This window comes from Oncorhynchus mykiss, chromosome 8 (genome assembly GCF_057628025.1).
Source record: "Oncorhynchus mykiss isolate SJ-2025 chromosome 8, ASM5762802v1, whole genome shotgun sequence".
NCBI lineage: Eukaryota > Metazoa > Chordata > Actinopteri > Salmoniformes > Salmonidae > Oncorhynchus > Oncorhynchus mykiss.
The window spans coordinates 1,953,527-1,966,547 of NC_143029.1; the positions used below are offsets into that span (position 1 = coordinate 1,953,527).

Consider the following 13,021-nt stretch of genomic DNA (forward strand, 5'->3'; position numbering starts at 1 on the left):
TTGAGTTTACATTATATGCCAAAAATCTTTGCACCTTTGATTGTTGGAGAATATCAAATACTGTGTGTGCCTCATGACCTCCGAACGACTGATCACCCTGACCGCCCAACTCTCGATCACCCTGGCCTCCGAACTACCGATCACCCTGGCCTCCGAACTACTGATCACCCTGACCTCAGAACTACCGACCATCCTGACCACAGAACTACCGACCATCCTGACCACAGATCTACTGATCACCCTGCCCTCTGAACTACTGATCACCCTGTCCTCTGAACTACTGATCACCCTGCCCTTCTGAACTACCGATCACCCTGGCCTCCGAACTACTGATCACCCTGACCTCAGAACTACCTACCATCCTGACCACAGAACTACCGACCATCCTGACCACAGAACTACTTATCACCCTGACCTCTGAACTACTGATCACCCTGCCCTCTGAACTACTGATCACCCTGCCCTCTGAACTACTGATCACCCTGCCCTCTGAACTACTGATCACCCTGCCCTTCTGAACTACTGATCACCCTTCACTCTGAACTACTGATCACCCTTCACTCTGAACTACTGATCACCCTGCCCTCTGAACTACTGATCACCCTGCCCTCTGAACTACTGATCACCCTGCCCTCTGAACTACTGATCACCCTGCCCTCTGAACTACTGATCACCCCCATTACATCTTAAAAACTGAACTAAATAGTAGGCTTTTATTTAAATGCTTACAAACAATACCAAATGTAAACATCTAATTTAAAACTTATGGGACAATTACTCAGTCACTTAGCATTTACAATATACACGGAGTGCACAAAACATTAGGAACACCTGCTCTTTCCTAGACACAGACTGACCAGGTGAATCCAGGTGAAAGATATGATCCCTTATTGATGTCACTTGTTAAATCCACTTCAATCATTGTAGATGAAGGGGGAGGAGACGGGTTAAAGAAGGATTTTTAAAGTCTTGAGACAATTGAGACATGGCTGGTGTGTGTGTACCATTCAGAGGGTGAATGGGTAAGACAAAATATTTAAGTGCCTTTGAACGGGGTATGGTAGGTAGGTGCCAGGCACACCGGTTTGTGTTAAGAACTGCAACGCTGCAGGATTTTTCACATTCAACAGTTTCCTGTGTGTATCCAGAATGGTCCACCACCCAAAGGACATCCAGCCAACTTGACACAACAGTGGGAAGCATTAGAGTCAACATGGACCAGCATCCCTGATGAACACATTTGATATCTAGTAGAGTCCCTGCCCCGACAAATTGAGGCTGTTCTCAGGGAAAAAAGGGGTGAAACTAATGTTTTGTGTATACAGTATATATGTGATTAATAAGTGATTCATGAAAACAGAATATTTGCATACAGGATTTGTTGTCCTAGATCATTAATTGGAAGAGAGTTTGTCCTAAAAATCTACTGTTTCAACAATATTTTATATGCATGTATACTTATTTAATTGAACCTTTATTTAATTAGGCATGTATATAATGACATGTTTTACATGATATATAAATATATATATAGTTATAGACTACATCTAATATACAATACAAGAGGCATTTGAATTTCACTCTATTTCCTTTCATTCAAATTTAAATTCTGTATCCTGTTTACTACTTCAATTCTGTATCCTGTTTACTACTTCAATTCTGTATCCTGTTTACTACTTCAATTCTGTATCCTGTTTACTACTTCAATTCTGTATCCTGTTTACTACTTCAATTCTGTATCCTGTTTATTACTTCAATTCTGTATCCTGTTTATTACTTCAATTCTGTATCCTGTTTACTACTTCAATTCTGTATCCTGTTTACTACTTCAATTCTGTATCCTGTTTACTACTTCAATTCTGTATCCTGTTTACTACTTCAATTCTGTATCCTGTTTACTACTTCAATTCTGTATCCTGTTTATTACTTCAATTCTGTATCCTGTTTACTACTTCAATTCTGTATCCTGTTTACTACTTCAATTCCAATTCAAGAATTTAATTGGAATTTGAAGTATACTTAACTCAAGTCTGAATTGAGCCCAACGCTGACAGACAGACAGACAGACAGACAGACAGACAGACAGACAGACAGACAGACAGACAGACAGACAGACAGACAGATGGTGATGTTATCTATTGATCATGTCCACCTTCACAGACAGACAGACAGTGATGTTATGTGTTGATCATGTCCACCTTCACAGACAGACAGACAGACAGACAGTGATGTTATGTATTGATCATGTCCACTCTGAGTCGTAGTGAACTGATGGGGTCTTGACAGACAGACAGACAGACAGACAGACAGACAGACAGACAGACAGATGGTGATGTTATCTATTGATCATGTCCACCTTCACAGACAGACAGACAGTGATGTTATCTATTGATCATGTCCACCTTTACAGACAGACAGACAGACAGTGATGTTATCTATTGATCATGTCCACTCTGAGTCGTAGTGAACTGATGGGGTCTTGACAGAACACAGACAGGTATTCCACCACCCCGGAGTTCTGTCTCCTCTCGTCCTGCCGAGCTTGATGCTGCTCCTTCTCCCACCTCTCCTTCTCCCCGTCCATCTGGGCCAGAACACTCACCTGGACCGACCTCACCGTGGCGGCCAGCAGGAACAGTACCCCCTGTAGGATGTGACAGACTACTGCACACAGACTGAGCCCGGCTCCCAGCAGGTCCGGTACCGCTTCACATATCACACACACCCCCTCGAGGAGAAGAGGAGACGCCCGGCCAGCGGAGGCGGGGCCATGGTTTACCAGGTGACAGACAAAGCGGGCAAGGTGCAGTGCGGCTCGCCGCAGTGGGAGCACGGCCAGGTACAGGTGGCACGCTGCTTTGGTGAGGGCGTGGAGGAGGAGCCGCAGCTCCAGGACGGCGTTGCCTGGAGATGGGAGATAAAGGGTAACCCCCGGTTACTAACCAGGTCAGCTGCTTAGAGTCAGGAGGCATTAAGCTCCAAACACTGTTTAACATCCGATTAATTCATCTGCTTTGATTAAGGCTGACGTGTCTCACCTGATTCACTACCACTACTACTGTGTTATTGACTTGTTTATTGTTTATTATTTATTGTGTAACTTTGTGTTGTTGTCTGTGTTACACCACTGTTTTATCTTGACCAGGTCGCAGTTGTAAATGAAAACTTGTTCTCAACTGGCCTACCTGGTTAAATAAAGGTGTTCTCAACTGGCCTACCTGGTTAAATAAAGGTGTTCTCAACTGGCCTACCTGGTTAAATAAAGGTGTTCTCAACTGGCCTACCTGGTTAAATAAAGGTGTTCTCAACTGGCCTACCTGGTTAAATAAAGGTGTTCTCAACTGGCCTACCTGGTTAAATAAAGGTGTTCTCAACTGGCCTACCTGGTTAAATAAAGGTGTTCTCAACTGGCCTACCTGGTTAAATAAAGGTGTTCTCAACTAGCCTACCTGGTTAAATAAAGGTGTTCTCAACTAGCCTACCTGGTTAAATAAAGGTGTTCTCAACTAGCCTACCTGTTTAAATAAAGGTGTTCTCAACTAGCCTACCTGGTTAAATAAAGGTGTTCTCAACTAGCCTACCTGGTTAAATAAAGGTGTTCTCAACTGGCCTACCGGGTTAAATAAAGATGTTCTCAACTGGCCTACCTGGTTAAATAAAGGTGTTCTCAACTAGCCTACCTGGTTAAATAAAGGTGTTCTCAACTAGCCTACCTGGTTAAATAAAGGTGTTCTCAACTAGCCTACCTGGTTAAATAAAGGTGAAATATATATATATATATTTTTAAACAGACCGACAGACAGACTGCAGGGCATACAGACAGACTGCAGGGCATACAGACAGACTGCAGGGCATACAGACAGACTGCCAGACAGACAGACTGCCAAACACAGACAGACACAGACACACAGACAGCAGGGCATAGAAACAGACTGCCAGACAGACAGACCACCAGACATAGACAGACTGCCAGACAGACAGACTGCCAGACACGCACAGACATACACAGACAGACAGACAGCAGGGTATAGAAACAGACTGCCAGACAGACAGACAGACAGACACAGTCAGACTGCCAGACACAGACATACTGCCAGACGGCCAGACAGAGAACATGGCATAGAGACAGACAGACAAACAGACTGACAGACAGACAGACTGCCAGACACACAGACAGACAGACAGACAGACAGACATACACAGACAGAGAGATAGAGAGCAGGGCATAGAAACAGACTGTCAGATAGATAGACAGCCTGCCAGACAGAGAGACCACAAGACATAGACAGACTTCCAGACAGACTGCCAGACACAGACACAGACAGACATACACAGACAGACAGACCGCAGGGCATAGAAACAGACTGTCAGACAGACAGACAGACTGCCAGACACAGACAGACAGACACAGTCAGACAGACTGCCAGACACAGCCAGACTGTCAGACAGCAGGGGATAGAGACAGACAGACTGCAAGACACAGACAGACTGCCAGACAGACAGACTTCCAGACACACAGCCAACAGACTGCTACACACAGACAGACAGCAGGGCATAGAGAGAGGCTGTCAGACAGACACAGACAGACTGACAGATAACCGGACACAGACAGACAGACAGCCAGACCGCGAGACTGCAGGGCATAGAGACAGACTGCCAGACAGACAGACTGCCAGACACAGACAGTCAGCCAGACAGACACCCAGCTAAACAGACAGAATGCCAGACAGTAGGGCATAAAGACAGACTGCCAGGCACAGACAGGCAGACTGTCAGACAGACTGCCAGACAGACAGACTGCCAGACAGACAGGCATAGAAACAGACTGTCATAGACAAAGACAGACCGCCAAACACAGACAGACAGACTGCCAGACAGACAGACACAGACAGACAGCAGGGCATAGAGAAAGACTGTTAGACAGACAGACAGACAGACAGACAGACAGACAGACAGACAGCAGGGCATAGAGAAAGACTGTTAGACAGACAGACAGACAGACAGACAGACAGACAGACAGACAGACAGACAGACAGACAGACAGACAGGCAGACAGGCAGACAGACAGCAGGGCATAGAGAAAGACTGTTAGACAGACAGACAGACAGACAGACAGACAGACAGACAGCAGGGCATAGAGAAAGACTGTTAGACAGACAGACAGACAGACAGACAGACAGACAGACAGACAGACAGACAGACAGACAGCAGGGCATAGAGAAAGACTGTTAGACAGACAGACAGACAGACAGACAGACAGACAGACAGACAGACAGACAGACAGACAGACAGACAGACAGACAGACAGACAGACAGACAGACAGGCAGACAGACAGCAGGGCATAGAGAAAGACTGTTAGACAGACAGACAGACAGACAGACAGACAGACAGACAGACAGACAGACAGACTGCCAGACACAGACAGACAGACAGACAGACAGACAGACAGACAGACAGACAGACAGACAGACAGACAGACAGACAGAGGATGCATCACAAATGTCAGCCTATTCCCGAATATACAGTGGGTCAAAAAAGTATTTAGTCAGCCACCAATTGTGCAAGTTCTCCCACTTAAAAAGATGAGGCCTATAATTTATCATAGGTACACTTCAACTATGACAGACAAAATTAGAAAAAAAATCCAGAAAATCACATTGTAGGATTTTTTATTAATTAATTTGCAAATTATGGTGGAAAATAAGTATTTGGTCGCCTACAAACAAGCAAGATTTCTGGCTCTCACAGACCTGTAACTTCTTTAAGAGGCTCCTCTGTCCTCCACTCGTTCCCTGTATTAACGGCACCCGTTTGAACTTGTTATCAGTATAAAAGACACCTGTCCACAACCTCAAACAGTCACACTCCAAACTCCACTATGGCCAAGACCAAAGAGCTGTCCACGGACACCAGAAACAAAATTGTAGACCTGCACCAGGTTGGGAAGACTGAATCTGCAATAGGTAAGCAGCTTGGTTTGAATACATCAACTGTGGGAGCAATTATTAGGAAATGGAAGACATACAAGACCACTGATAATCTCCCTCGATCTGGGGCTCCACGCAAGATCTCACCCCGTGGGGTCAAAATGATCACAAGAACGGTGAGCAAAAATCCCAGAACCACACGGTTCACCTAGTGAATGACCTGCAGAGAGCTGGGACCAAAGTAACAAAGCCTACCATCAGCAAGGGCATTGAAGATGAAACGTGGCTGGGTCTTTCAGCATGACAATGATCCCAAACACACTGCCCGGGCAACGAAGGAGTGGCTTCGTAAGAAGCATTTCAAGGTCCTGGAGTGGCCTAGCCAGTCTCCAGATCTCAACCCCATAGAAAATCTTTGGAGGGAGTTGAAAGTCCGTGTTGCCCAGCAACAGCCCCAAAACATCACTGCTCTAGAGGAGATCTGCATGGAGGAATGGGCCAAAATACCAGCAACAGTGTGTGAAAACCTTGTGAAGACTTACAGAAAACATTTGACCTCTGTCATTGCCAACAAAGGGTATATAACAAAGTATTGAGATAAACTTTTGTTATTGACCAAATACTTATTTTCCACCATAATTTGCAAATAAATTCATAAAAAATCCTACAATGTGATTTTCTGCATTTTTTTTCTCATTTTGTCTGTCATAGTTGAAGTGTACCTATGATGAAAATTACAGGCCTCTCTCATCTTTTTAAGTGGGAGGACTTGCGCAATTGGTGGCTGACTAAATACTTTTTTGCCCCACTGTAATTGCCAACTTTTGGCACAATAGGGGTCTGGTCAAACAAAGTGCACTATGTAGGGAAAAGGGTAGTTATGGGCCCTGGTCTAAAGTAGTGCACTAGGTAGGGAATAGGGTTGGGCCCTAATCTAAAGTAGTGCACTATATAGGAAATAGGGTGGTTATGGGTCCTGGTCTAAAGTAGTGCAGCTGTAATCTATAGGTTCCTACACTGCCCCAACTGTAATCTATAGGTTCCAACACTGCCCCAACTGTAATCTATAGGTCCCTACACTGCCCCAACTGTAATCTATAGGTCCCCTACACTGCCCCAGCTGTAATCTATAGGTTCCTACACTGCCCCAACTGTAATCTATAGGTCCCTACACTGCCCCAACTGTAATCTATAGGTCCCTACACTGCCCCAACTGTAATCTATAGGTCCCCTACACTGCCCCAGCTGTAATCTATAGGTCCCCTACACTGCCCCAACTGTAATCTATAGGTCCCTACACTGCCCCAACTGTAATCTATAGGTCCCCTACACTGCCCAAGCTGTAATCTATAGGTTCCTACACTGCCCCAACTGTAATCTATAGGTCCCCTACACTGCCCCAACTGTAATCTATAGGTCCCCTACACTGCCCCAACTGTAATCTATAGGTCCCTACACTGCCCCAACTGTAATCTATAGGTCCCTACACTGCCCCAACTGTAATCTATAGGTCCCCTACACTGCCCCAGCTGTAATCTATATGTCCCTACACTGCCCCAACTGTAATCTATAGGTTCCAACACTGCCCCAACTGTAAGCTATAGGTTCCTACACTGCCCCAGCTGTAATCTATAGGTCCCTACACTGCCCCAGCTGTAATCTATAGGTTCCTACACTGCCCCAGCTGTAATCTATAGGTCCCTACACTGCCCCAACTGTAATCTATAGGTTCCTACACTGCCCCAACTGTAATCTATAGGTTCCTACACTGCCCCAGCTGTAATCTATAGGTCCCCTACACTGCCCCAACTGTAATCTATAGGTTCCTACACTGCCCCAACTGTAATCTATAGGTTCCTACACTGCCCAACTGCAATCTATAGGTCCCTACACTGCCCCAACTGTAATCTATAGGTTCCTACACTGCACCAACTGTAATCTATAGGTCCCTACACTGCCCCAGCTGTAATATATAGGTCCCCTACACTGCCCCAGCTGTAATCTATAGGTTCCTACATTGCCCCAACTGTAATCTATAGCTCCCTAGACTGCCCCAGCTGCAATCTATAGGTTCCTACACTACCCCAGCTGTAATCTATAGGTTCCTACACTGCCCCAACTGTAATCTATAGCTCCCTAGACTGCCCCAACTGTAATCTATAGCTTCCTACACTGCCCCAATTGTAATCTATAGCTTCCCTCACTGCCCCAACTGTAATCTATAGCTTCCTACACTGCCCCAACTGTAATCTATAGGTTCCTACACTGCCTCAACTGCAATCCATTAGTCCATACACTGCCCCAACTGTAATCTATAGGTCCCTACACTACCCCAACTGTAATCTATAGGTTCCTACACTGCCCCAACTGTAATCTATAGGTTCCTACACTGCCCAACTGCAATCTATAGGTCCCTACACTGCCCCAACTGTAATCTATAGGTTCCTACACTGCACCAACTGTAATCTATAGGTCCCTACACTGCCCCAGCTGTAATCTATAGGTCCCCTACACTGCCCCAGCTGTAATCTATAGGTTCCTACACTGCCCCAACTGTAATCTATAGCTCCCTAGACTGCCCTAAACTGCAATCTATAGGTTCCTACACTGCCCCAACTGTAATCTATAGCTCCCTAGACTGCCCCAACTGTAATCTATAGCTTCCTACACTGCCCCAATTGTAATCTATAGCTTCCCTCACTGCCCCAACTGTAATCTATAGCTTCCTACACTGCCCCAACTGTAATCTATAGGTTCCTACACTGCCTCAACTGCAATCCATTAGTCCATACACTGCCCCAACTGTAATCTATAGGTCCCTACACTACCCCAACTGTAATCTATAGGTCCCTACACTGCCCCAACGGTAGTCTATAGGTCCCTACACTGCCCCAACTGTAGTCTATAGGTCCCTACACTGCCCCAACTGTAGTCTATAGGTCCCTACACTGCCCCAACTGTAATCTATAGGTTCCTACACTGCCCCAACTGTAATCTATAGGTCCCTACACTGCCCCAACTGCAATCTATAGGTCCATACACTGCCCCAACTGTAATCTATAGGTTCCTACACTGCCCCAACTGTAATCTATAGGTCCCTACACTGCCCCAACTGTAATCTATAGGTCCCTACACTGCCCCAACTGCAATCTATAGGTCCATACACTGCCCCAGCTGTAATCTATAGGTTCCTACACTGCCCCAGCTGTAATCTATAGGTCCCTACACTGCCCCAACTGTAATCTATAGGTCCCTACACTGCTCCAACTGTAATCTATAGGTCCCTACACTGCCCAACTGCAATCTATAGGTCCCTACACTGCCCCAACTGTAATCTATAGGTTCCTACACTGCCCCAGCTGTAATCTATAGGTCCCTACACTGCCCCAACTGTAATCTATAGGTCCCTACACTGCCCCAACTGTAATCTATAGGTTCCAACACTGCCCCAACTGTAATCTATAGGTTCCTACACTGCCCCAACTGTAATCTATAGGTCCCTACACTGCCCCAACTGTAATCTATAGATCCCTACACTGCCCCAACTGTAATCTATAGGTCCCTACACTGCCCAACTGCAATCTATAGGTCCCTACACTGCCCCAACTGTAATCTATAGGTTCCTACACTACCCCAGCTGTAATCTATAGGTCCCTACACTGCCCCAACTGTAAACTATAGGTCCCTACACTGCCCCAACTGTAATCTATAGGTTCCAACACTGCCCCAACTGTAATCTATAGGTTCCTACACTGCCCCAACTGTAATCTATAGGTTCCTATACTGCCCCAGCTGTAATCTATAGGTTCCAACACTGCCCCAACTGTAATCTATAGGTTCCTACACTGCCCCAACTGTAATCTATAGGTTCCTATACTGCCCCAGCTGTAATATATAGGTTCCTATACTGCCCCAGCTGTAATCTATAGGTCCCTACACTGCCCCAGCTGTAATATATAGGTTCCTACACTGCCCCAACTGTAATCTATATTGAAAAGTGACATTAACCCTTCTTGAGGCAGTGTAGGGTAGTGGCCTTGAGGTCTATATGTTTTCCCACCACATCTGTCAGGTGTTCTAAATTGTAACCCCCCCAATGGAAAGACAAATGGAGTCAGATCAGGTGATCCCATCATGCCCCTATATGACCAGGTTTTGCCAGAGACAGGATCAAGGAAAGCCTACCTTTGGGAGGGGAGTAGGGGTGTTGCATAATAACGCCTACCTTAGGGAGGGCTCACCACCTGTTATAACACCACTCTAGCTGGGTCCACCACCTGTTATAACACCACTCTAGCTGGGTCCACCACCTGTTATAACACCACTCTAGCTGGGTCCACCACCTGTTATAACACCACTCTAGCTGGGTCCACCACTACCCACTACTCTAGCTGTGTCCACCACTACCCACTACTCTAGCTGGGTTAACCACCTGTTATAACACCACTCTAGCTGGGTCCACCACCTGTTATAACACCACTCTAGCTGGGTCCACCACTACCCACTACTCTAGCTGTGTCCACCACTACCCACTACTCTAGCTGGGTCCACCACCTGTTATAACACCACTCTAGCTGGGTCCACCACTACCCACTACTCTAGCTGGGTCCACCACTACCCACTACTCTAGCTGGGTCCACCACTACCCACTACTCTAGCTGGGTCCACCACTACCCACTACTCTAGCTGGGTCCACCACTACCCACTACTCTAGCTGGGTCCACCACTACCCACTACTCTAGCTGGGTCCTCCACTACCCACTACTCTAGCTGGGTCCACCACTACTCTAGCTGGGTCCTCCACTACCCACTACTCTAGCTGGGTCCACCACTACTCTAGCTGGGTTCTCCACTACCCACTACTCTAGCTGGGTTCACCACTACCCACTACTCTAGCTAGGTCCACCACTACCCACTAGTCTAGCTGGGTCCACCCACTACTCTAGCTGGGTCCACCACTACCCACTACTCTAGCTGGGTCCACCACTACCCACTAGTCTAGCTGGGTCCACCCACTACTCTAGCTGGGTCCTCCACTACCCACTACTCTAGCTGGGTCCACCACTACCCACTAGTCTAGCTGGGTCCACCCACTACTCTAGCTGGGTCCACCACTACCCACTACTCTAGCTGGGTCCACCACTACCCACTAGTCTAGCTGGGTCCACCCACTACTCTAGCTGGGTCCACCACTACCCACTAGTCTAGCTGGGTCCACCCACTACTCTAGCTGGGTCCACCACTACCCACTACTCTAGCTGGGTCCACCACTACCCACTACTCTAGCTGGGTCCTCCACTACCCACTACTCTAGCTGGGTCCTCCACTACCCACTACTCTAGCTGGGTCCACCACTACCCACTACTCTAGCTGGGTCCACCACTACCCACTACTCTAGCTGGGTCAACCACTACCCACTAGTCTAGCTGGGTCCTCCACTACCCACTACTCTAGCTGGGTCCACCACTACCCACTACTCTAGCTGGGTCCACCACTACCCACTACTCTAGCTGGGTCCACCACTACCCACTACTCTAGCTGGGTTCACCACTACCCACTACTCTAGCTGGGTCCACCACTACCCACTACTCTAGCTGGGTCCACCACCTGTTATAACACCACTCTAGCTGGGTTAACCACCTGTTATAACACCACTCTAGCTGGGTCCACCACTACCCACTACTCTAGCTGGGTTCACCACCTGTTATAACACCACTCTAGCTGGGTTCACCACCTGTTATAACACCACTCTAGCTGGGTTCACCACCTGTTATAACACCACTCTAGCTGGGTTCACCACTACCCACTACTCTAGCTGGGTCCACCACCTGTTATAACACCACTCTAGCTGGGTTCACCACCTGTTATAACACCACTCTAGCTGGGTCCACCACTACCCACTACTCTAGCTGGGTCCACCACTACCCACTACTCTAGCTGGGTTCACCACTACCCACTACTCTAGCTGGGTCCACCACTACCCACTACTCTAGCTGGGTCCACCACTACCCACTACTCTAGCTGGGTCCACCACTACCCACTACTCTAGCTGGGTCCACCACTACCCACTACTCTAGCTGGGTCCACCACTACCCACTACTCTAGCTGGGTCCACCACTACTCTAGCTGGGTCCACCACTACCCACTACTCTAGCTGGGTCCACCACTACCCACTACTCTAGCTGGGTTAACCACCTGTTATAACACCACTCTAGCTGGGTCCTCCACCTGTTATAACACCACTCTAGCTGGGTTCACCACCTGTTATAACACCACTCTAGCTGGGTTCACCACCTGTTATAACACCACTCTAGCTGGGTTCACCACCTGTTATAACACCACTCTAGCTGGGTTCACCACCTGTTATAACACCACTCTAGCTGGGTTAACCACCTGTTATAACACCACTCTAGCTGGGTCCTCCACCTGTTAAAACACCACTCTAGCTGGGTTCACCACCTGTTATAACACCACTCTAGCTCGGTCCTACAACTGTAGGCTTACTTGTTTCGTTTTCTTATTCCCGTTTACATAATGCTTGGTGTAATCACCGGTATTGTGTTGTATTGTTCTTGTTGTTGCTATGGTTTAATGAATTAAACGATTCATAACAAATGTAATGAAAGCTGTAATCATACCGCAATTAGGAGGAAGAGCCGTGCGCGTGCCAATACCGCACCGTTCCCTTGACGAAGAAAGCTCCCATACCTCTGCTAACCAGGTTCTCTTACCGTCGATATAACACAGCAGCCAGAGGAAGGCTATACTCGCAGCCAGGGTAGTCCACCAGTCCATGACATGTAGTCTAGCTGTCCTTTCTGTCTCTCTGCCGAGTGGACGATGCCTGATGCAATAAGGAGGCTCTGTGTGATAGTCTATGGGCATCGCACGACACGGCAAAGTGCGCTTCCTGATCCTGGTAAACGTAGTTGTATACTGGATATTCGATGGATTCGGTTTTCTCCTCAATAGCTCTTGAACCAAGCATACCATGACCATGGACATTATATATTCTGAATCAGGTTTGGATGGGGAACAATCCATGTTGTATTTATTCATTGTTTTATAAAATACAATTTGATTTTGGATTTCA

At 47.1% G+C, this 13,021-nt stretch overlaps 1 protein-coding gene across 2 annotated transcripts; it reads right to left on the reverse strand.

Moving 5' to 3' along the window:
• Window positions 1-1,799: 1,799 nt before the first annotated feature.
• LOC118965475 (uncharacterized) lies at window positions 1,800-12,842 on the reverse strand. Of its 2 annotated transcripts, none has more exons than XM_036984532.2 (2): window positions 12,660-12,842; window positions 1,800-2,904 (listed from the first exon to the last, which is right to left on the reverse strand). In XM_036984532.2, the coding sequence occupies exons 1-2, from the start codon at window positions 12,811-12,813 to the stop codon at window positions 2,432-2,434; spliced, it is 627 nt and encodes a 208-aa protein (XP_036840427.1). In that variant the 5' UTR covers window positions 12,814-12,842; the 3' UTR covers window positions 1,800-2,431. The 2 variants fall into 2 exon arrangements, with proteins under 2 accessions (XP_036840427.1, XP_036840426.1); XM_036984531.2 differs by having other exon boundaries at window positions 12,567-12,842.
• Between the last annotated feature and the right edge of the window lie 179 nt (window positions 12,843-13,021).